Source organism: Zonotrichia albicollis, chromosome 1, assembly GCF_047830755.1.
Source record: "Zonotrichia albicollis isolate bZonAlb1 chromosome 1, bZonAlb1.hap1, whole genome shotgun sequence".
NCBI classification, from domain to species: Eukaryota; Metazoa; Chordata; class Aves; order Passeriformes; family Passerellidae; genus Zonotrichia; species Zonotrichia albicollis.
In genome coordinates this window covers 90,278,189-90,302,497 of record NC_133819.1, presented here as the reverse complement: position 1 = coordinate 90,302,497, position 24,309 = coordinate 90,278,189, and the positions used below count along the sequence as shown (strand labels likewise).

At 40.7% G+C, this 24,309-nt stretch overlaps 2 protein-coding genes across 2 annotated transcripts in view; one reads left to right on the top strand and one right to left on the bottom strand.

Annotated features, from left to right (window-relative positions):
• TERT (telomerase reverse transcriptase) overlaps positions 1–24,121 on the top strand; it is a 66,513-nt gene extending 42,392 nt beyond the window's left edge. The window contains exon 16 of the mRNA XM_074546778.1: positions 1–24,121. This exon is cut by the window's left edge and continues 3,799 nt beyond it. The gene's annotated coding sequence lies outside the window, so the exon portion shown is untranslated.
• On the bottom strand, positions 460–24,309 carry LOC102070044 (sodium-dependent neutral amino acid transporter B(0)AT3). Its single transcript, XM_005482937.3, has 12 exons — positions 24,076–24,309; positions 15,208–15,348; positions 13,496–13,633; positions 12,312–12,493; positions 11,792–11,902; positions 6,902–7,014; positions 6,453–6,581; positions 5,699–5,855; positions 4,195–4,399; positions 2,455–2,614; positions 1,824–1,986; positions 460–746 (listed from the first exon to the last, which is right to left on the bottom strand). Exons 1-12 carry the CDS (start codon positions 24,230–24,232, stop codon positions 534–536), a joined length of 1,869 nt encoding a protein of 622 aa, XP_005482994.1. The 5' UTR covers positions 24,233–24,309; the 3' UTR covers positions 460–533.

Below are 24,309 nucleotides of genomic sequence, written 5' to 3'. Positions count from 1 at the left end.
GTGCAGAATTAATTGCTCAAATTTACTTAACATTCTTTTACCTGCTGATGCTTTATCTTTGCTCCTTGCAATGCTTGAGAATATGAAATAATCACAACATGACTGCTGTTTAAGTGTGCATAGGATTTACAAAAATTAGAGTGTACTGGTAAGGAGCAGTCCTTATTGTTAGAGGGCTCCCATTCTCCGTCTCCTGGAGCAGAGGGGCAGGGCAGTGAATAAAACTGTGCGTCCTTGTGTTGCAATCTATGTTGCTGATCCTTGGAAATAGACCAGTATTTTAAAAATGAAGAAAGACAGAAGCCAGCAACAATACTTGACAGGCTTTCTAAGTTTAAATTCTGGCTGGAGAGATACATGAAGCTGTGAAATTGGTTGAAATTGAAGGAAACACAACAGCATTGTTTACAGAGTGTGGTGATTGCTGTTAGCATATGAACTGTATCCCAGGTTGGTTGGATGATACTAAATGACAGCTAATAATGTGTAACAAAGGCTGTCTTATTTTTGCATTGCACAGGTACAATGGATGTTTATTCTTTTGGATGAGAAAAGTTACTGTTAGCCTCCTGACAGGAGGAGACTTCTGGTGGTACAAGGCTTGGCTCCTTGCTCCTGCGCTTTTGTTTGGCCAGGTGGAAGAGCGCTACCAGAGGTACACACACGCAAGGAAGGGCAGCCAGCAGCACACAAATGGCCTGGACCCAAGGTGGATAAACTTTCTCCTCTTTCATGGGGAAGCCTTCCTGTGGAGATAAAAAAGCAAGCAAAAGAAATAATTTGTAGGTACACTTAGATTTTGCTATGATTTCTATTTTTATTTTCTTACACTATCTTAGTAAGGATAGCAAGTTTTACTCTGTCTACAGTAGCAGTCAGTGACTGTGCTCTCTGCAAACCCTTCTTGTGGGTCTGTAGTCAGCTGTAAATGTTTTACACTTTCAAAGATGTACAGCTGGAATTGCAACGCATTCCTAAGGATGTGGGGATTGCCCAAGGGTTATCAGATCTTCACCCTCTCTTGGTGAAATTATGTTCGTTCTTGTTGTACTCAAAGCTTAACTGGTTTCAGCAATTACTGAGTATGTTCTTTGTCAAATAGGGAAGTTGTATATCAGAGATTTTGAGGGAATGATGATAGAGCAATTCCTGCAAGTCTGTGGCTATGAGTTTTATTTGGGAAGATGGATACTTGATGGCATTTGGGGAAGACACTGCTGCTGTGTGATCCTCATATAGTTTAGGAACAGAATCAGTCTTCAAACCCCCACACAAGGATGTATGTGAGAGGGGTCAAAGAAACTGCAGTTGATGTGAGACAGTGACATCCAGTTGAAATGTTCTCAGCATGCACATGTCTTTTTTGCTGAATTAACCAACACTGTATTCAGACCACTGCCTCCCTGTCTGCCTGTCTAAAGTACACGCTCCTATATCCACCAGGGCCCCAGTGATACTGGTAGCTCTCACTGAGAAATGCCTTCATCCCTGACATCTGTTTTGCAGCTGTAAAGCTCTGCTCAGGTATTTGTTCTATCTCTGAACCCCCTGTGGGTATGGGATGTCTGTGACATGTTCACTTCAACACTTCTGAGCATTACACACATCCATAAGAAATATGGGATAAGCAGGTGGCCTCAAGAGGAGACAGGTTTTAGTATGTGTAACCGCTTTGCACACTTGAGTCTTCTCATTCTGAACACTACATGACTTCAAGCTATTTTCAATGGGTAAGCAGTAGATAACAATAATATTAAAGGATCTTGTAAAGGAGGAAAATAGGTAATTCTTCCTTTAAGTGCTAAAAATATTTGAGCACATACATAGTTAGGGTTCCAGGCTGTGTAGCTTGGTGGCTTCTGCATCTGAAGAGTAACAAAGGCCATGAAGACAATTAGCAGGAGCAGAGGGCTAATAAACCTCCATGTGATCTGCCAGAAGAGACTGAGTTTTCTTCCGGTCATCCATTCCACATCTTCACTGAACCTTGTAAAAGAGGGCATGTTTATGATGATGTCAGAGCTAGAGTGGTAACAGTTTCCCTGTTTTATAGCTTCCTGTAAGTTGGAAACACAGAGCACAGCACTGTAAATCTTTTCTATTCCATACCATTCTTTAATAACACACTGCTTGCTTGAGTAAACAATAATATCATCCAAGTAGGTCTTTACTGAGCTATACCAGAGATGGATGACCAATTTACATTGTCAGTTAATTACCTGAGCATCTAGTGTAAGGTTTCTCAGCTTAAATAAATGATGATAATATTGCAGCAGTTCTGTAAACTATTCAGATATTTACCATAAAAAGACAAAATTGCCAAGGGAACAAACAGCATGCTAGGAAAATGTCTCAGTTACCAGCACCAAATCAAATCAGGTCAGGGTCAAGGTTGCTGCAACCTGAGCTGCATTTATGTCTTAGAAGAAAACATTCCATCTCTTTCCAACATACCTTTTAATTTTATAGATGTACACAACTCCAATCACTTCAAAAAAAGCGATGACTAGAAGAGGCACTGAAGCTGCATATCTGTCAAAAATGTCAATCCAGTAACTCCCTGAACCCAGTGTAAAACACAGAGCAATGAGGAAGCTAATTAGACATATTATACCTGAAGAAAAAAAGATATCTTTGTTACTGGAATACTGAACTAGGTAGATTTATTTTTGTTCTAAATTGCTTTGTTCTTTTTCTAATAATTTTTGTTCTCTCCCTCTCTGTGGAGATACAAAAGGTGTTTCCTCATTAGGGGAGCTAATACCACTTCCCAAACTCAATTTTCCCCTGTGTGTTGGCCAAGGGCACCACTGTTGAAGGAGGAATGCATTCATGTGACTCAGAGTGTACTTCAGTTGTTCATACTTCTTCCATCAGACAGCCTGGGCTGTGCTGTGAGCCAGTGTTCATTTTTGACTGCTGTGGTGAGTTTCAGGTGCCTCATTTCCATGCAGCCATAGGGTTAAACCGCAGGCAGGTGCCACCTTGGAATTGTAAGGGCCCCCTGCATTTCTGTCCCTATTTCCTCAAAGAGCCCAGAGATACAAATGTGTGTGTCCCTTATGTTCCAGCATGTGTCGTTTGGGTTTCAGCACACTTCTGTACAGCCAGTTCCCCTTTAGTCAAGATTTAGATTTGGGATAATTGAGAGAACAAGTGGGAAGGAAAGGAGCGAATAAAGGTATTGCTGGGCATAGACATTGGCTGCAACTCAGTTTGTACCTCTTTCTAGTGTGTTGCTAATTGCTTCTAACTCTGAGATGGCCTTTGGTTCAATTCTGTAAAATATTGGCTCCAGACTTTTTAAAAATGTTTTAAAGTTCACAATTGGAAAATCAGTTTTAAAATAATATTTTTAACTCATCAAGTTGGGAAAAAATGTTTTTACATGAAAAATTTTAAAATTAGGGATACAATTTAGATACCATGGGAAGACTCTACAAAAGGCATAACAGCAATATTTCCCATAAGAATTTAAAAGGGCACATTGCAGTAATATTAGTCTATTAGTTGCAATTGTCATAGATTTTTCTGGACCTATTTCATAGTAGGATCTCTCAGACTCTAATTGAGTCTGGTTCTTACGGAGCAGGTTTTGTTCAATAATTGGCTGATTGAGAAGATTCCAATTTTGGTGCCAGAACAGAATCACACACCTTCATTCCTCATTTTTCGAATGGTAATTTTCTACTCTGACATGTTCACAGTAAATGTGACTCTGTAGCAGCATAAACCTGGGTGAAATAGGTGTGAATGACCTCTCTTACAGTGCTAAGTTCAAGTGCAGGTGGTTATGGCAGACCAGCTGATGTCACTGGGTGCCTTAAAGTGATTTGTATCAGTGCCAAAGGCTTAAGGGAGAAGGCAAGGCTCTTCCTGATGACTGCAACAGCTCAGAGTGGACTGGACTCCAGAAACAGCAATTTAACAAGCTTTCTCAGACTGGAGCAGTTTAATTTGCAAACTAATTAAAAACCGGCCAAGGCACTATAATATTGTCACCTGACAGCTTCTGCCATAGCTGCTACCTCATCTCTCTGCTTATCTTCTGCAAACACAATCCACTTACTTACACTGTGACATTCAGCTAAATTAATGCAAAAAATTATGAATTCATCTGTGATATTAATTAAGCAGTTAATGGTTTGTGTATCTATAAGGAAGTCACCTTCTTTGAACAAAGCAATACCTTACCAGACAATAGCTCTTTAGGTGCTGATTTAGGTAGAATTTGAAGCTCTAGAAGAGGAGTGAAGACACCCTCAATGTTTCCAAACATCGAAGAAAGGCCCAAGCTGAACAACATGATGAAAAACAGGATGGCCCAGGCTTGGGAGCCTGGCATGAGGATGATAGCTTGAGTGAAAACAATGAAAGCCAAGCCAGTTCCTGAGACACTCTGCAGCATTCACAAACAGATACAAATACACATTACAATGTCATTTCTCATGCATCTTTATGATGCATCTTTATGTAACACAGTGCTGTCCTTTTCTGGAGTCAAGGTGGCTGGTCACCCTGTGCCCTCTGTGGCAGCCAGCATTTGAGCAAATGGGCAGTAGAGAGTTTAATTTTAAGTATTCTAAGGATATCTAGACAATCACAGAGCAGAATTTTTAGCCTGCACAGAGAGATGGGTTCAGAGTAAAGTAGACTGGAGAGCTGTAATTGTAATAGAAATTGTTTTGCTAATACCATCCTAAATGTGCTTTTTAAAAATCTATGATGCAGTAGCTTCTGGAAAAAAGAGGTGTAAATAAGAATACGATTGTCTCTCTTAACACCAATAGAATTTGTGAATCATTGGTCACAAAATCCCCTATAGGCAGAAAAAGACTAATTAAGGCAGAAAAGACTAATAGGGAAAAAGCCAATTTCAACCAAATTTCTTTGGTGTAGTCTCCCAAGGACAAGGATATTGAAATCTGAGCATTGAAAAATTCTAATGTTGCTATAATTTGGAAGTAAAATATTTAAAAATGTAAATCGGAAATGGATGCCATCAGAAGAAGTGACACAAAAGAAGCTGACTTGTACCAGGGCTGGAATGTTGTTCTTGGACTTCTCCATCATATGAGTAAAATAGCCTAATTTACCATTACTGTATGTTAGGCCTGTTGTGCATTAGCACACACTGACTCTGCCAAACAGCATCCCTGGAGCAAGTGGAATGAGGTAGGACAAGAAAACAGACAAGAAACATCTGTGTTTAGTGGTAGGGGAAATGTTTCAGGTAGGTTGGAAAATAAGGAGAGGCTCATGATGCACTTTGGTGGTGAACAGTGTACATTGTAATGGATTTTTTGATACTTTCCTAAATACAGATTTAGAAAATTCCCATTCAGTATCCTTTTTCCATAATCTTTCATTTAGATGTGTTCCTCCATTATGCTTATTTCTGTAAACTGAACAAGGACTGAATCTAGTGTCCATGGTAGACTTCTGGTGGGAGCACCCTGGAAGATCAGTTTTGTGGTAATAATATGTAGTTTTGTTTGCTGTAACAGGCAGCTGTACATTCAGACTATCCTGCAGCAGTATTGTTACTTCAAATGTTGAAAGATTGATTTGTTGCATGATTATTTGTAATATATCATTGCAGGTAGAACAGAGTTCATGTACTTACAAGAAAAAGGAAGACAGGAATCCTTCTATGTAACTTTGTTTAAGGATTACCTGTTGTAATCAATTATGGTACCTGATCAAGAAATTCTTGAAGATCACAGCTTTTCAGTTTGAGCCCAGCAATTTTTTCTGGATATGATGAATTCAAAAAACTAATCCAGGATGTATAGTTCTGTCGCATGATGCTTTCTTCTGGAAGATCAAATTCATTGATGATATTGATAATGTTCCTGCCAGAGAAGCCAACACATTTAAACTTTAGTTTAAAAATTTGCAGATGATGTGGCTGGAAGTGCTATGCTGTGTATTCAGGTGCTACTTCAAAGTTGTGTTTACTTTCTGTGCTGCTATTTACAATATAAAGGAAAATATTAATTGACAGCTTTTATATATAAAATAGTAGAAAATACTCAGACTATTTAATGTTGTCTCAGACAGAAACTCTGACTACTTTATGCAGATTCAGTCTCTAAATAATTTTTGTTTTATCAGATCTCCAGACCATTTCTACTACTTGTGTTTAATAAGTTAGTGAAATAAATTTCTAATGAAATAGAAAAAGGAGGGGATTTTTACTACTTCTAATGCTATCCTGAGAGTAAGGTGCAAACCTTGATGCACTACTTGAAATGGGTTGTTCTGCAATTTATCTTTATTCTTACAAATTATCATCCTTGACTCAGTCCCATAGTACTTTATATTTTTGCATTAAACTTCTCCATACAGATGTTCTTCTTTTCTAATGAAAATAAATTTTCTAAATACATGTCTTTCAAATAACACATTATCACATTATATATTTAGGCACTGGAACACAGCTTTCTCACCTGTCCAAGCAGTCCCAGTAGGCTGTGGTTGCTTTAAACCCCAAAACAGAAAAGACTGGGATGGAAGCATAGAGGGATGTCATGCTGTTCACAATTGCTACTGTCACAGCATCCTTTTCACAGTCATTTCTAGAGATGGCATTCAAATAAGTTAAATGATTAGGCAGATTTTCTTATCTGTGATGCAGTTATTTCTGCAAACTTTTTTTAAAATTTCTTCTCTCCCTCCCTCCCCTTCCCCCTTCTGTTGGAAATTCTAGTGGAGAAAAAATAAATCTAGATTAGAAAGAAAATCTTTCTAATCTAGTTAGAAAATCTGTCTGTTAGAAAGACAGACACTTTTCTAAAGATCCATTAGAAAAATTAAGAAAAATATTTTTAAAATTTAAGAAATTGAACAAAATGCAGCAAGAATTCAGCCAGATAATAAAGGCTGTGGTTCTACTCACTTTGCTGGATTGTAGCTCGCGAATGCAATAAGCCCTCCAAAAGCCAAAGAGAGAGAGAAGAAAATCTGTGTAGCTGCATCAAGCCATACACGGGGATTTTTCAAAGTGTTCAGCTGAAATAATTGGAAGAAATTAATGTATTAGGCTTAAATTAAAATTTCTTTTCCTCTTGCAGTTCTCATAGCTCACCTGTTCTTTCAATTTTGGAATTTTGAGCTGTGTTGCCATCTATGAAAATGGGAATAGGTACTAAACAGATCAGTAAAACAAGTGTTTTCAAGAGTATCATGGAGGCTATTTAAATGTATGCAAGAATTATAGAATCTTTTTTATTGTGCATTTTGTCTGTCTGATGATAATGTGGTTCTAAGTGATAAACACTAGGAACACAATAGAGAAAATACATTTTTCCTCAATTGCTTTCTTTTTTTTTTTAATTCACGTACTTAACCTGCAGTTAAAGAATATTGTCTTCCTAAAACTCTATATACAAATATTAAACCTTCACTGTTTTAAGACAAAGTGATTCTGTAGCTTCCCACATTTGCTTAAAAACTAATTTAATAGAAGTGACTAAAAGCACAAGCAGGCAAGAAGAGAACAGTTTTGAAGAGTAGCATCTGCTATTCAAAGTGCTGTGAAAAAAGCAATAAAGATAGAAGGTCAGCATAGGTAATACAAGAACAAAGGAGAAACTGACAATGAAATTTGTGGTTTTTTGTAAGGGCAGTATGATACAGGAAGGTAAATTAAAAAGCAATGATTGGTGGATTACAGAGAACATTAAGCAGTTTTAAATAGCTTCACTAAGGAGTTTTGATGTTGAAATCTTTATAAAAGAAAGAGATAGAACATGAGTAATGCACAAAATGTAAATGTGATCCATGAATATTACTTTTCCTGCAGAAACTACAAAGTGGTGTGTTATACCCTACCATGTGAATTGCTTTTTGATCCATTATCAAGGACAGGGAATAGAAGAATGTTTTGCTGAGAATGTTTTAAAAGCCAGATAGCTCAAAAGTAATGCTGAGGCTGTAGACTATTTCGCTTTGTTTTACAACAGTCTGAGTTAAATCTTCATCCCAGTCATGCAGGACAACTTGTGTGTTTTGTGTCTGTGTGCCTGTGCTTGTGATCCAAGCCCATGACTGGGAACATACGTAGGAGTGAGAGGTAAGTATGCCAAAAGACCCTTCAGCCCAACCCTTTTGGGTTTCTCTGAAGCTGGCCTGAGCTTGAGGAGCAAGAACAATGGGTCCACCTCAGTGTGGATGGATCCAGGCAATGCCAGTACTGCAGGTGCTCTCTCCTCAGGGAGCCCAGTGCTTTGACCACAGCAGAGCTGTGTCACCTCTTGTACAACACAACACAGCCAGCAGATTCATGGAACCATTGCTGGCTGAAGTGACTCAGCAAAGGCAAACCCTTCTGGAGGTTTATTTTGAAAGATCACAGTCAAGCCCTGAAAGGCCAGAGTGCTCACTTGCAGTGCAGAAACTTGGCACTCACGTGGCTCTGTGGCCTTCACACTTTTGATTAAGTGCTGCCAAGTCAGTTGATGCTGACAAATGCAACTCCTAAAAGTCTGGCTTTCTCACTGGGAACTTTGGCAAATGAATCTGGAGGTAGTTTAGACTGGTACTAGGCGCAGTGCATTTATTGACTCCAAAAGATACTGATCAACCCCAAACTTGAAAAGATAATGGGCAGGCATGCGTGACATGGCAATGTCATTATCTGGTCTCATTGTTGAAAGTGTTATTTTATATTTATATGGCATACAGGTTTTATAAGCATATGTTCAGAAGAAAAAAATGTGCTGATGCCACAAACGTGGATGAAGATGTACGATCAGGGTTAATGAATAGTCCCCTGTTCATTCCCTGTAAGGAGGAAAGTAAATATAATTGCTCTCTCAAGAGTGGTAGCATGTTTGGATTTTTGAATATATGAAGCACAGACAGAAACAGAATTAAAAATTAGTGGTGTCCTTGTGATGTGCAATTTTGCTGTAAAAACAGCTATTGGTTTTGTGAATAGAGGATTTGGGGGCCTGTGCTGCCTTTTTTTTTTTTTCTTTTTTTGTAAAATAGCTGCTGAGTTCTAGGCACGGGCAACAGTTGCCCAGCCAAGTTCTTGGAATTGTTCATTGCCAGAGAACCTCCAGATATTTACAATCTCTGAAGTTCTTTCGAATGTGAAAGAGACTGGAGAAGGAGACACTTGTATTCCTTAGGTGACACAGGTGTCCCCTGAAGGTGAACCATGCAGACTGTTGCTGATGCATGAGGGAATCTTGTTTTGTTGTTTCTGCTGCCTCTGGTTATTTATTTTGCAAAATCCTTTCCAAAATTCTGTTCCAGCTCCTGTGTGGCTTCATTGTTGTACAACTTCCGCTTTCCTCTCAGGTGTCACTTCAGGATACCTTTTTGTTTTCTTGCCAGCGTTATTTTGCAAGTAATGAAGAATTAATCACCACTTTCGAGAAGGTGAGTGAATCATCAGACTTCTCTATGTCTGAAAGTGAATGCAAAGAAGTATTCATTATTTATTCTGAAATTTAAGGTGCAAAGTGTGTCAGATGACAAAAGCTGATTATGTATTTTTGCATGAAAATAAAAACACAGCCTCACATAATTAAAATCCATATGCATGCTTTTATTATTTGTGGTACTTATTAACAAGAGCTAAAATACAAACATGGAAAGTGAATAAACTTTAAAAAATTGTAGTTTAGAAAAGAAATTAAATTCAGTTAAGTGGTTATGATGTTGAAACTGGGTAAGATGGGACTTTTTGTGCTAGGTGTTACTTTCACAGATTTTCACAAACAAACAACAGTGAGTGTCACAGTTATGAGATAATGGATGTAGCAGCTGTTACAGAGAAACTACAATTTCTGCTGCACTGCAGAGTTGGAAAGAAGTTGGAAAATATTGCCTCCAATCAGGGAAGAATGTCAAGAAGGTTGGTTTTATTTTAAAAGCAATCTGAAACAGACAGTAGGTGATTTACTTCTTTAATTTGCTAAAACTTTTTCTGCAAAACGATGGGAAAAGAAGAAGAAAAAAGCACACATTTGAGAAATATGCTTTACAGTTTTGTAAACTGATGGGGTCTGCGTGGGCCAAGTAAATCTGCCTAACAGCCCTCCTGTACAACTCACTTTGAGGCATCCCCTGTGGAGAAGTGTAAAAGAAAAACCAGTGTTTGCTCATGGGGAGGGTGGGAATAGCCTAACAGCAAAGGCAGTACTGGTAATGCAGTTGGGGGGTAAGGGGATGAAGAGAGAAGGGCAGTGTTGAAACTGTGTGCTTACTGTGCTTTTGAAGTCCTCAAAGTGCCACAACCCTGTGTAGCAATTGGAAGGTTGGTTTAACAAAGCCATCCGTCTTACACTAACTTTCTGTGCAATGGCAACACCGATAGCAGGTATCACTTACCAGCCTGTTGCATCAGCTTTTCCACATTTGTAGGTAAGAACATCACTAAAACCATCTTCAGATGACTTTTCAAGGATGTCCTCAGAATCTGCGTCCTCAAACCAGCAAACCATCAGCTGCAGGCTCTCTGCAGGTGGATTTTCATTCTGACTTCTGTTGCCACTGTACAAATCCATCCGGCTCTTTTATGATGAACTGCTCCTCTTCAGCACTGCAATACCTCCAGGCTTTGTGAGCACACACAAATCTAGTTTCCTGCATTCAGTTCAGGATCATTTCAAACTAAATTCCAAAAATGCCTGAGCTATTCCAGAGAAACCTGACAGCCTAGCTGAGACCAACTGATGACAGGCTGAGGCGTGTTTTGTTTGTGTTGTCAAAGCTGCTTTCTTCCCTAAGACATTGCACCGACCTCTTATAATCCTGTCTGGCCCTTCAAAAATGTAAGTGAATATCCTAATCTGTAAAAACCAAGCTTGTCCTTGAGCTCTGGCAGCATTTAGATGGGTGCCTGTGCCACTGGGCTAGTAGAAAGAGGGATAAAACAGTCTCATCTGAGCTTTCTCTTGCTCTTGTCCCTTTCCAGCCTGGCATATAAAGTATCTCTGAACTTCTTGGCTTATGTTTTCTCTAATATCTGTGTTCTTGTTGTAGGAAAGGAAAGGAAAAATCCAGTGCTCCAGTGTTTGAAGCACTTCTGTGGCTGTGGAGGCAGCAGATGCTCGAGAATGTGTCAGTGAGTGCTGCTGTTCCTCCTCTACACCCACCACTTCAGGGAGCTTTTTAGCCATGAAGGCGGAGTTGTGAGGAGCCTCTAGTGGATTGCAACCACTTAGTGGGACAGTTTGACTTTGCATTTGGGAGTGCTGCCAAGGACAGTGTAGGAAAGGTGCTTCTGAAATGGGCAGCATGTGGAGGGATCTGGAACTCCTGTCCATATGAGAAGTTAAGGAAAATGGGAGAGGAGCTGTTCTCCAGCAATTCTGTCTTTTAGAAAAAGATACAGAGAAGGGAGAAATACTATGAAGAAACAGGGGCAGGGGAAAATTACTTTTAACCTTCAGAAAAAAAATCATTTTGCGGTGTAAATCCTCAGTTGTTCTCTTTGTGAATTCTTAAAAGATTAAAGCTGTGTAAATTCTATAGCAGTGGCAGGGAAACCCCATCTTTCTCATGTACTTGTGAAGTACATCGGTTTCACTTACACGGTAGAGACTGAAGCACCCATTACATTCTTAAACTTAAATTTCCAGTATTTTCTTACACTGAGCTGTTAAATTCTTTGCTGCTTATTTTCTTGTGAAAATATATTAAAATAATTAAGTCACTTCATCTCAGAAAAAGAGCTTAGCTGAGCTCTTGGATAGACATGTAAACCAGGAGTTGTTGGCAAATGGTATGAAATCTGAGGAGGAGTAAAAGGAAAATTAATAATGATACTTACATTAGGGGTGAAGAGGTAAATCAGACCTTCAGTGGCTCCTGGTAGAGTGAGTCCTTGAATAAGGAATATAGTCAGGACCAGATATGGAAATATTGCTGTGACATAAATTGCCTAATGTAAGGAGGTCAGAAGACAGAGAGTTACTGGCAGTAAATTCAATCAATTCTATTTAAATTATTGCAACATACAATAATAATAATATTAGATCATTCAGCTACAGATGAATACAGCTATCTTTCAAATAAGCAGGGTGTACTTTTGCAGAATATATTGGTAACAAAATGGCTCTTAAAACTGTGTGAGGGAAGGCTGGTAGAGCAGAAGTGTTTGCAATGGAAAAAGAGAGAAGCATCATTTTAAGCCACTTCTACTGTTGTTCTCAATTTGTTGGACAGGGAGCACACTGAATGGTGCCAGTGTGGTAAATGGGGTAAATGGGATTTTCCTTGTGGTAAAAACTGAGTGTCTGGAGGGCAGGATTTCAAACTGCAGCATAATCACTTCTCTACCCTTTCCATACCTTCCCTGTGCTTTCAATTCCTCGGATGGTGCAGAGATAGACAATTGCCCAGCAAGCTGCTAAGCACAAAATGAGCCACCACTGGAACGTGCCACTCTCAGCAATATCAGGTGTTATGTTCAATGTTTTCCTGTACCAGAAATAATTTACTGCAGTGCTTTCATAACATTCTTCATTAAACCCTGAAAAAAAAAAGTGGCTAGTGTCAGAATAAATTGTGGGCTGCAAAATCTGATACAGAGATGGACTTTCTGCACTCTCTGTAATGTGCAGCAAGACAAACTCTCACAGCAGGCTGAGACTGACACTTATGTGAGACCCTCACCAGAACACCACCAGCATTTTACACAGGGAATAACTTCCTGATTAGAAGCAGTGTTGTACTCAGTGCAAGGTAAAATCTAAACTAATTGTAGTGAAAACAATGAATTTTTCTAGCTGTATAGCTGCAAACTGGTGGAGCCATAACAAACTTCAGGCACCTGAGAACACATCTAAGTCCAGGCTCTCCTGGCTATGTCATGGCACTGTGATGGGGAAAGATCCAGGCATTGACCTCTTTGGTTTGAGTTTCCAGGACTTCTGTGAACAGCAGCTTCAGGCATCTGCATGCAGGGGAGTGGACATTCCCCAGCCAGGCTCTGTCCCTGAAGAAAAGGGAACTGGCAACGTGGTGTATACCACAACCTTTGATGTCTATTTGTCTTCCTACTCTAGCCAACCCTAAGGCCTCCAAAAGAAAGTTTAATTCCACTTTGTTTTTTCTTTTTTCTTAGCCTTTTACTCAGGTGGCATTTCTTGCTGTGCCCTAGAACTTGTTCTCTCTCATGCTCTGAGAAAAAACAGAAGCTGAAAAATAGTTTTAAAAACCTGAGAGCATTCTTCCTTATTCTGCTTGTGTACACTGTCTCTCTTTAGTCTTAGTAAAGGTTTGGTAATGGATAACAGGACTTGCTCTTTATTTTGTTTCCCATTTTAAAGTCAAGCAAAAGGACTCATGGACTTTCTGGCTATTGTTGTTCCTATGAGGATGATGAGTTTGAGTAAGCTAGCATGACTCTTGTATCTTTTTAACAGCAATTCAAACCAGGACTTTTTCATAATTCAGGGCAAAATAAAGTGTGGTTTCTTGATTAGGCCAGAGTCTGATGCTTTGCTAGCAGTGCTCATGGAGGTGTACTTACCTGTTCTGTTTTCATTTAGAGGACAAACACTCCAAGGAAGAGGTTCTTGGAAGGAGTTTATTAAATACCACATCACCCAAGTTAACACAGTGTTGTAGAATAAGCTCACCAGGATCGACACCATCCATGAACCAACTCCTACAGAAAGCACAAAATCTCACTTCAGAAAAGTTTTGGAAAAAGTTATCAGTCAGTCACTGCACTAGCTGTTTGAAGCTCTCATTTCCTAGTTTTTCAAGATTTTCTTCTCCATCCCCCTGACCCCATCCTGAGATTTTCCAATGAAAGATGGGCATTGTGTGTCCTCAGTAGCCAAACACCGGTGCACAATCCCTCAGATCACCAGCCCTGCTCCAGGAATTCTGAGACTCTACTTACATAGAAGGTTAGGGTTGAAATCTTTGCTCTAGTATGTAGTCCATTGTTTTCTACAATATTGGACAACTGTAATTGCAGAGAGAAAAAGACACCAAAGTTCTGTAGTGTGCTGTAGCTGCATGAGACTCTTGTCCCAAATCATGCACAGGCGCCCTAAATTGGGCACTATTTTACTCCTGTGATGAGGAGGGAAGACACTCAACACCACAGTTTCTGCTTGCTTGCATTTTTGCAAGGGAGTATGAACATGCCTGGTTGTAGGAGATGGGTTTAGCTGGAAGCACCACCTGCAGCTTGGTATTTCTTTCTTGTTGCCCTCTGGCCTTTAGATGACTCCTCTTATGCTCCCCTTCTCCTCCCACACAGCCCCACAGGCAGGGCTATCAGTGCCAGGACTATTTCAGGCACCTGCTTAGGGCAGGGCATGATCCAGCAGAGCTGGCTGAAGCATGCAGGAGTTTCCCCTTGCCCTGCAGGCACAAGGGTGTTATCTCAATTATCCAGGAGAGTCAATGCCTTAACCTCCTTCTGGTGGCCATTCTGGATCACTTTTTGCAGCCTAACAATGGTGGACACAGGGCACCAGATTTTTTTTTCAGATATTAAATAAGTAGAAAAGAGCTGGCAGTAGAGGACTGCACACCAGTCTGATACACTACGCTGTGTGGATTGTCCCTCATGTCCAGCTGTGTTGATAAAGTCCTTTCAGCAACCCCACCCTCTTGTGGAGGTAAGCCTTCCCATGTGCTTTGGACTCATTAGGAGGTACCAGGATCATTGATTTCCTGTCTTTCTGTCCTTCCTCAAGTCTGCTATTTATGGTCAGAGAAGACTGGGTCCTTGAGGGACTGTGGAAGAAGCACTGTGGGCAGGCAGCTCTTGTTGAGTACCAGGGTATGGTTGGAATGGGGCAGTGTTGAGGACCAGAGTCCATTTCATTATGCTCCCCACAGAAAAGGTTATTAGGTTTGCATTTGAGGCTCTTCAAATGATCCTGAAATGTGCTTGCAGTAATGTCTGCAATACACAATTACAGAATCACAGAAGGGTTTGGGTTGGAAGGGACATTAAAGATTATTTAGTGCCACCCCCATGCCATGGATGGGGACGTTTCAACTAGACCAGGTTGCTCAGAACCCCATCCAACATGGCCTTGAATGTTTCTAGAGAAACCAACCCTAAATATCTCACCACCCTCATTACAAATTATTCCTTTTTAATCCTAACACTCATTTCTTTTTATATCCTAAAACATATCAGGCACAGGTCTGTGGGAAGTGAGTGCTGGGTGGGAGCTGTCTGCAGTTCCTTGAGCTGGGACTGAAGGGACGTACCAATGCCTCCAAGGTAAGGAGAGATGGTGTTCCAGGCTCCAATGCTGCCTTTCCTCAGGCACTGCCCAAGGGCCAGCTCGAGGTGTAGCAGTGGGATTCCTTCAAAGACAAGAGCGATGAAGTATGGGATCAGGAAAGCCCCTGAAAAGACATTTAAGTGTGATTAAGCCACATGATTTTTCTGCATCTCACTGAAATTACTGGTTTATAATTAATCTGCTTTATCAGCCTAACAAAGTCCTTGTAGGATGCGTTGAGAGAGGGATCATTGCTGGGGGCACCTACAAGTAACATCTGTTGCTGGTAACTTTGGTAGTGAAGATGGAGGAGGAGGGACTGGGATGCTTAGTGCTGCAGGACACTTCCCTCAGGCATTGCTGCAGCCCATTATAGGTAATCTCACTATTTCATCCATTTCCCTTTCTTTTAAGCATCTTTTGTCCTCCTCATAAAGCAGAGAGGTTTGCCTGTCCCCTATTCCATCTGTTTTTCCTTCAGTGCATTACCTTGTTTCATTTCTAAAGGTTCTCAGGCCTGTGCTCCTCCATCCTGCTCTGGAAAAGCAGGATTATGTGCTGTATACGCCCAAGAGACCATGGTATTTTATTGCATGAAGCTCTGCTCAGACCACAGAGCCTCTAGCTAATGAAAAACTGCAAGCAAGGCTGAAGTTGTGCTCTGAGAGGTGTGAGCCATGAAACTTCATTTCTTCCCAGTTTGTGTCCTTTACATTTTTCTGTTTTCCTCCAAAAATCTCCCTTGGACCAGAAGCAGCATGTCCTGTTGGTTGCCTGTGGGCAGGGACCAGTCCTACCAACAGCCTGGCTGATTCCTGCTAGACTGTGTGCAATGCCTCTCTTCCCCCAGAAGGGACACATGTTTGGGTCTCCCTTCTTTTGCACAGATGCTGTTTTCATGAGACAAGAAATTTCTTCAGTGTGTTTGTACCACCTGCCCAAATGTCCAGTTAAATTGAAATGGTGGAATAGATTGAAGTTTATTGCCATGACCAACCGCCACTGTGACCACAAAGTCTTTTCTCCAGGGAGACAAAGACAGAAGTCCTGCCTCAGCCACCTCCCCATCCTCCTACAAATGTGAACAGATTCCATGCTCCTCATAGCTTTGTCAATAAACTTGTGCCTTATTCTATAATTTCTGATTTGCCTCCAGACCTCATATCTGGGTCTGTTCAGCTCTGCCCTTCCAGCTCAGGAAACTTTCTTTATGCTCTGTCTTCGGCCCTGAGAGAGAGGTGGGGGAATGCACAAGGATTTCTGGTCTCCACCTGGAATGGCGCCTGGGTTCTGCAATCAGTGGCTATTTAGAAAGGCTGGGCAGATAAAATATAATCTCTTGAGTTAGTGTTGTATTGCAATAACTTTGCTACCTCTTGTTACATGCTGCAATAAATCCACACAGGACCCAGAGAAGGTGTGTTGTTGGATGGTTTAGCCTTTTATCAAGTTATGCGTAGAAACAAAAATCACAAAGCTCTTCTCAGCAACGAACTGTTCATAAACTGCTAAACTTGGAAATAAATGTCTCACCTTAAGATCTCTATTCTTGAAATGCTTTTAACTAGGAAGCAAGTTTGAAAAACAAATCTCACAGTTAATTCCCAGTATGTTGAATCCTCAGTTTGAGGTCCCTTCAAGAAGAACCCAATAACCTCTTGTCATGCTTGGTCCTGTGGTCTGTTTCAAACCTGCTGCAGTATCCCTATCCACAGCACATCTAAGGGTGCCAGCCCAGCCCTTCTGGCAGTCTCATGCCTTGGACTGTCTCCTGAGAAGAGCAAACTATTGAGGCAAGTGACCAAAGCACTGCAGTATGGAGTGCTCTACTTCTTCATCCATCTGCCTGGTTCTCCACCAGCTCTGGGAGCAGCTGCAATCCATGCTGCAATCCCTGCTGAGCCCTCACTAGCAGAGCACTCCATAAGAGACCAGCCTATCTCCCATATCATATCTCCTGGGAAATAACTGGGTAATAATTAGTGCAAATTGTTATCTCTCTCCCCTTTTCTGTTTGCTAGTTGAACCACTGGCAGCAGAGCGTGTTTAGACATTCTGCTGATAAAAGCATGTTTACTTAGTGCTGGCTTGTGTGTATCTTCAGGCATATTTACAGCATGGCAAAACATCGTGTCACACTTGGAAAGAAAATACTGGTTTTCCATGAGAATTATATAAAATAATCTGCTATCTGCAAATATGAAAATATGGCAAAGGAACAGACTAAAAAGAAATAATTTATGAATCTAATCTTTCTCAAACCTAATTCAAGTAAATGGCTTGAAGTGTAAAGTAAGTTTTTAGTTATTCATTCCTTTGCATTACAATATTTTTAGTCAAAAAGAATAGAGAAAAAGAACAGACAGTCTGCTGAAGCACTTGAAGCTTACTCTTCCACAATAAAATCCCCCACCTATAGAAAAACATGGAGAAACATTAACAGTAAGCTATCAGATACAGAATAGTGAGTAAGAACCCTCAAGCACTGTATAGTTGAAGGCTCTGATTAATAGAGGAGGATGTGCCAGAAGGTAAAAATTAAGTACCCATTTTTAAAAAGGCCACGAGAAGTCTCATAATGAAGAAAGCAAGCAGAAAATCCGAGGAGCAGAGAACCTAAGACACACCAGGTACCACAAACCAGAGCATTCAAACATAAGCACAGCAAAACCTCAGCAGAACCCATGTGATGTTAAGCCCAGGCACAGCAGAACTCTGTAGATTTGGTTTCCATGGAGGATGGGAAAAGGAAACTATAGCAGAAAAAATCATAAAGCACAAGCAATAAATTATCTTGTATCTGTACATTCTACTTAAACAAAAAAAAAAAAAAAAAAAAAAAAAGAGTTTAGGGGATTTTTTTTCTTCGGGAAAAGTGAAAAAGGAAAATTATAGTGGTGAAGCATTTTTAAATACTTTAAAAGCCTGGAGAGATGCCCATAAAAATAAAAAGTATTGCCAAAGCATGATTTAGTTGCATCCCTGGGGTGGGACTTAGGAAAATTTTAGTTTACAACATTCCTTCTGTCAGAAAGACACTGAAGATTCATAAAGCATTGATCCCGCAAGTAGAAACACGTGGTACTAAAAGAAGGTTGAGGGAAAAAGTCCAAAACTTGTAAGAGTCAAAAGTTATTTTGGAAGGAATCCTGCACAAGGATATCACAAGCCATGGAACAATCCCCTGCACATGAGAAGGCACAGAAGGCTACAAAAGCATTTTCAAATCAGGGTATCAAAAACTGCAACTACTGCACTACTGGTAAGCTGGTGTTGTTAGCAAAAGTCCCAAGTGTTGGGGTGCACCAGTGTGTAACAAGATTGCTGAAGGACCACTGGAGTGGGGACAGCTCCACAGCCACAGCAGTGGGAAAGGAAGGAGCAGGTGCGCTCAGATCCACAGAGGGTTTTCAAACCTGACCCCTCGGTTGCAGTGCACAGGCAAGTCAGGTCAGGACAGCAACTGCCCGACCATATCCAGCAAAATTCACTTGAAGGGCACAACCTTTGTTGTGTCACCTGCACGTGACAGTCTGGGGGAAAGTGCACGAGCCTCTAGGCAGGGCAGCCTGGGGAGAGCTGCCAGTGCTCCACGGGACAGAGAGACCAGGAGGCTCCGGAAGGCGTGCAGTCTAATGTTGGCTCTCAGCAACCAGCAAAGCAGAGTGAAACAACCAAATTGGGGTTGTCACTTGGAAAGACAGACCAGCAGACTGGGCTGGTGGAAATGTAAAGCAGTTTGAAGTATCAGCTGGGCAACCTCCAAATCTACATGTACTAAGACCTATAGAAATTGATGTGCCTCTGTGAGAAGCAGAGAAAAAGACCCAGTAGGTGTGCTTGATATTGGGATACTACAATTTCCTAAATGGTGGAGAAATACTGATCAAAAATCAGGAAGGACTGATCTTGCATCTTACCAGTGCCTGTGAATCAGCTAGCAGAAATAAAGCAAGTGACTTGAAATGATGATTCAAAGACACAACAGCATTTGAAATACCAGAACGTGAATAATACTTTTCCTTCCGATAGTGTTTTGGGAGTAGAAAAAATAATTATAATGAAGACTTAAATGACCTGGAAAGTCGCAAAATAGTAGTTTTGAAGGAAATGCATCTGTAGGGTCTGAAAAATTCAGAAAGCACATCTCAATGTGATAAAATGCAGCAAGCATTCGGAGATCCACTTCATTAGTTCTGTTGGTACATAGGAGGAACGAGGATGGGTGCACTTTTCCAAAAGACTAAGAACTTAATGGCAAGATAGCTGAGATAATTTATGCAATTTTGTGCAATAGGTGGGAGCTACTTGTTCAGATACAAAGATAGTAGCTATTCAGAGGGATTTTCAGACCTGTCCCATTCTCTCCTTGGCAGTTCAGTGGCTAAGCAGTGTGGTATAGTCTACACAGCAAGGAATTACATCAAGACATCAGATGGGGAAAAAAGCAACTTAATCACACTCAGCCCTGTCTCTAGAAAATAGCACTCCATGACCTCTTTTATGTCTTCTCACATGCCTCAATCTAAATGAAAAGTATGAGCTACTCTAAGCATTGTATTTGTGCAGCGCACTGATAGTGCCTTGCAGGCCACGTTACACACCTTACTGACTGAAACTTGGCAGAGTTGAATTTCCCACATAAATGACTGTATCCCCTTGAGAGACAGTGAGGGAGCCAAAGCCATGTCCAGAAAACCAAAGGGACAGTCAATGGCCATTTCAAATGAAGATGGGTAACACTCACAGAAAACTCTTAAAATAACCTTGGCAAACTCCCCTGTGAAATGTGAAGGATGCAAACAGGCAGCTTTCAAATACAAGCATGCACCAACCTGAGATATAAAGGGCAATCAAATATAGTAAATTATGAAAGGATTGACTCTGCATGTCACAGCTTTTCAGCAAGGGTTTAGGCAGGACATGGCAATAAACTGGAAAATGGAGTTTGTTACTAGCTGTAATCCAATTTTTCTGTCAGACAGCGAATAGTTCTGCTCTTCCCAACATACTGTGTTTGTTTGGGGCTGGTTTTGGGTTTTGCTTTTTTTTTTCTCCCCAGTATTTTTCAGTTATACAATTTGTTCCTCCTAGGTTTTGTTTTCTTTTTGAGGACACAGTGAACCAGGCATATCACAGCACGTTGTAGTTCAAATTTGAGCAAAAGGTCAAGTAGGCCACTGGTTAGGAAAGTCTGTAAATGGTTGTCCCAGAAGCAAACAGTTCTCCCTTTGTAGCATGACTGTAGTGTGTAGCAGTGTGGGATTTAGATGGTGGTTGCTGCTACCTATAGTAGTGTTTATGTGTATTTAATTTCCTAGAAAATAAATTTTAATTTGTATTTTATATTACAGATATTTTTCAGTAATTTTATAGGCTCAGGCACTATACACATTTTTAGTACCCATGGGTTAAGCAGGCATGTATATATATACACTACCTATAATCTAAAATAAACCACTGCAGTCAGTTCTAGCTAGAACTGAGTTGATTTCATTAAGTATGCTCAGATGGCTCCCTGTGTAAACATATGGATGTATGACTTGTTAGTGTCTCAGTTTTAAGTGACAAACTCTGTACTGGGCTGTTTAGAGAATTCTTTCCAATCTCAGTTGCCTGGGAACATTTGTGTTTGTCTCTACCAACTGTGGCAAACAACCTTCATACCCATTAGTCATGAAAAGTAAATAGCTAACTTAACTCAGGCAATAAACCCAAATAATCAGTAACGGCAGCAGGTGATAAATGTCAGCAGAACTGATATTATATTAGATCTGAGTTACTGAGTAACACTAATGTGCAATGAATCAGGGCCAGAGGTCTGATGGGAACAGCTGACATGAGACAAATGTACAAGCACTTGTTTTCATCTCTTGTTTTTGAAAAGATGCAGAAACAATGATATCACCTGAAACGGCTGTAAAACTACCCCAGAAGCCATCCAGCCTTCAAGCATATCTGTGCTATATCCATACCTGGCTTCTCCATGCTTGTGATTATGGCTGCATGCAGAAAGCCATGGCCCCTCTCAGGGCTCCCAGTTAAACACAGTGCTGCTGGTCTCTCCCATGTGCACATCTTCACATGCACACACACAGGATTCATGCTCCAATACCCCTGAAAATCTGTTGGGCTCTTGCACCTGAGTTGTTTGCTTTCAAAAATGCAAACCCAAGCCATGTCACTGCTTTAAATCAACAGAAGAAAAATGCAGCTACCCTACGCACAGATGTAAATGCAAGAGCTCTGTCTTCTCAGTGATCTTCATAACTCACTCAACTTTTCCAATGCCAGCTTTCTATGCCAAATTATTCACAAACCTCACAGCATTCTGTTACAGAGTCCATCCTGCTATTGAGCTCTTTGAGCCCTTTGTTGAAGGGGCCAGTAATGACCAAACACTGGCTGTCCATCCATACATTGACCTTAATTCACCAGTGTTGGTGGTGATGCTGTTTGCCATTAGTGAGTCTGGTGGCTATTTTAAGCTGGTTTCTCACTGCAGCATTACTACTCAGGGAGCAAAGGAGCAACTCAGCCCTTGCCCCTGCAGCATTTCTCTGGTTTTACTCTCTTTAAACCTGCTCTACTCCCTGTCTTTTTTGTCCCTACAAGTTCCTGTGGGAAATAGTGGAGTTCTGGAGCTGGATGCACAAGCAAGCAGACTTTCTGAGCACTGCTAAGTCCATTAGACAGGTGACCTCCTTGCAGTCAGACTCATGCTTCTCCTGGGGCAGTGAGGACAGGGATGCAGGGGAGCCCAGAAGGGAGGATGGAGGGGAGAGATCAAACCTCAGGGGCACATGAGCTTTGCTGTCTTCTGAAGTGAGGCTGGGATCTGAAACACCACTGGCCACAGCTGGCCACGGGTAAACAACAATTGGTGCTTCATAGGAAAGTGTGAGAGCCTTTTTATGGGCAGTGGAACAATATTTCATTTCAATCTCAACTTTACACAAATTTTGTGCAGGCTCTTGCAGCTGGTGGCTCCAGAAGCTGCTCTGTGCAATGAAATGTGTGGAGGAGCTGCATCTTGCTATCATCCTGCCTGGGATTTTCAAACTTTCTACTGAGCACTTTGTGTTAATCATTCGCTACATTATAAAAACATCACATTATGTTTGCTTTATTATGTTGTTTGTTAATCCTGAATGCTTTTCCCCTTGCTTTCCAAGACAGAAAGATCACCTGAGATGCTGTAGAGGATTTGATCTACAGTTCCTGCTCCATAAGAATATTTTCCTTGCAGGTCTCATGCCATATCTGCTGGGAGATGTCTCTCTAAAAATGTTAATCATGTCTCATTAATGCCAGTATCATTAACTGAACTGACTGTTTTTCCCAGTAATTTCCATGGGAAATTACTGGGAAAACACAGAGAAACAGTGTGTACTCCTGACTTTCTAGCCACCCAGTGATGGTACTTTTCCACAGGAGTTTCACATTTTTATAATAAATAATAGAAGTCATCTAGTGTTCTGGGAAGAATCTAACCTACTGCTTCTTGTCTTATCTCCATTTGTGTAACTCAACTGTTGCATATTCAGCCTTAAAAAGCTCCTTGCCACCAAAATAATTTCCATTTTCTTGTTTATAGGCTATGATAAACATACTCTTTAATTTTCAATTTCGTGATCTAAATAGATCGAATTCTTAAGCTGTTTGTGTCACAGAAGTTTTCTAAGCCTTGAATAATTGCTGGGACTTTTCTCTATTTTGTCTTTAAAAATTTTGTCTAATTTTTTAAGTTGACTTTGAAAAGTGGACTTTTAGGAAAAGCCAGAGACTCAGAAGTTGTCTTACCATAGGCAGCAATATCTCTGCCTACTTCCTGGTGTTCTGCTTACATCTGCCAAGGTTCTTTCTCTTGATACAACCTGCTATAGTTTATTAATTGAGCTACTTACCACAGTCCCTATCTAAGTGGCTACTTCTCTCTAAAACACCTTCCTTTACAGGCTACATCCATGCTTGGTTCCTTTGTTGATTGAAATGGAAGTAGTTCATCAATACAGACACCTCAGTAAAACAAACTTGGATGTGATAACATTTTCTGTTATTTAACATTTTCTCCAGGTGTGAATTTTTGGTTTCTCCAATTGAAAGATAACAAATAATACTGGGCTGAAACAATTTGTTCACTCTTCTTTAGACAGCTTATTGCGGCAGATTTCAAAAGCTTCTGTGAATGGTGAGTTACCAAGCACTCTTTTCAGATCCATTTATATTTACCAAATTGTCTGCTTCCAAAGCAACTCCTTGTGGAGCTGGTGCCCAGGCACAGGCTTAGGCAGCTGTCCATGACACCTGGCAGGCTCCTGTTGCTGCTCCATCAGCTGAGCATTTTAAACAACCTCACAGACAGCCAAAAGCACAATTGTGCAAAAATTATGCAGGGACAATTCCAGAGGATGAGGTAGCTCCTAAGAGCATGGGTGATTAATGGCTCCCTCACCATCCCAAAGGGAAGTCCAGTGGCCGTTTGTCTAGGGGCCAGTTCCCTCAGGCCTCCCAAGGACTTCTCATTTCTCCTTAAGGTAGCCAGCTGCAGATTCAGTTTCCTGCTTCTATTGGGACCTCAATAGCAGTATAAAAACTTAAACATAGATTTGTTCTATCATCAGCCAGGTCATCATCAGTCTGGTCTTCCTAACCGAACGTATAATTTTATAATTAATATATTTCTATGGAAAGAGCTAATTAACTGGTGCAAGACATTAATGACAATCAGTATTTTTTAAAAAGGTATATAACTGATATAAATTATGTAATTTCCACTCCCATCAGAGGTTAGTATAGCTGCATGAGAATTGCAGATCAGTATTTTGGCAAAGTCCCGTTCCACTCTTACCGCCTCCGTGTATCTGACACAAGTATGGAAAGCGCCACACGTTCCCCAGGCCAACAGCAAATCCGATACAGCTCAAAATGTACTGGAACTTATTGTCCCACTTGGGTCTGTCATCTTCTTTGGGGGTTTCAGGTGTTGCTGATAAATCTTGTGGCATTATAATGAAATATCCGTGGCTTCTCAGCCCCTTTCCCTAAAAATGGGAATATGCTTCAAAACCTGTCGCTCCTACAG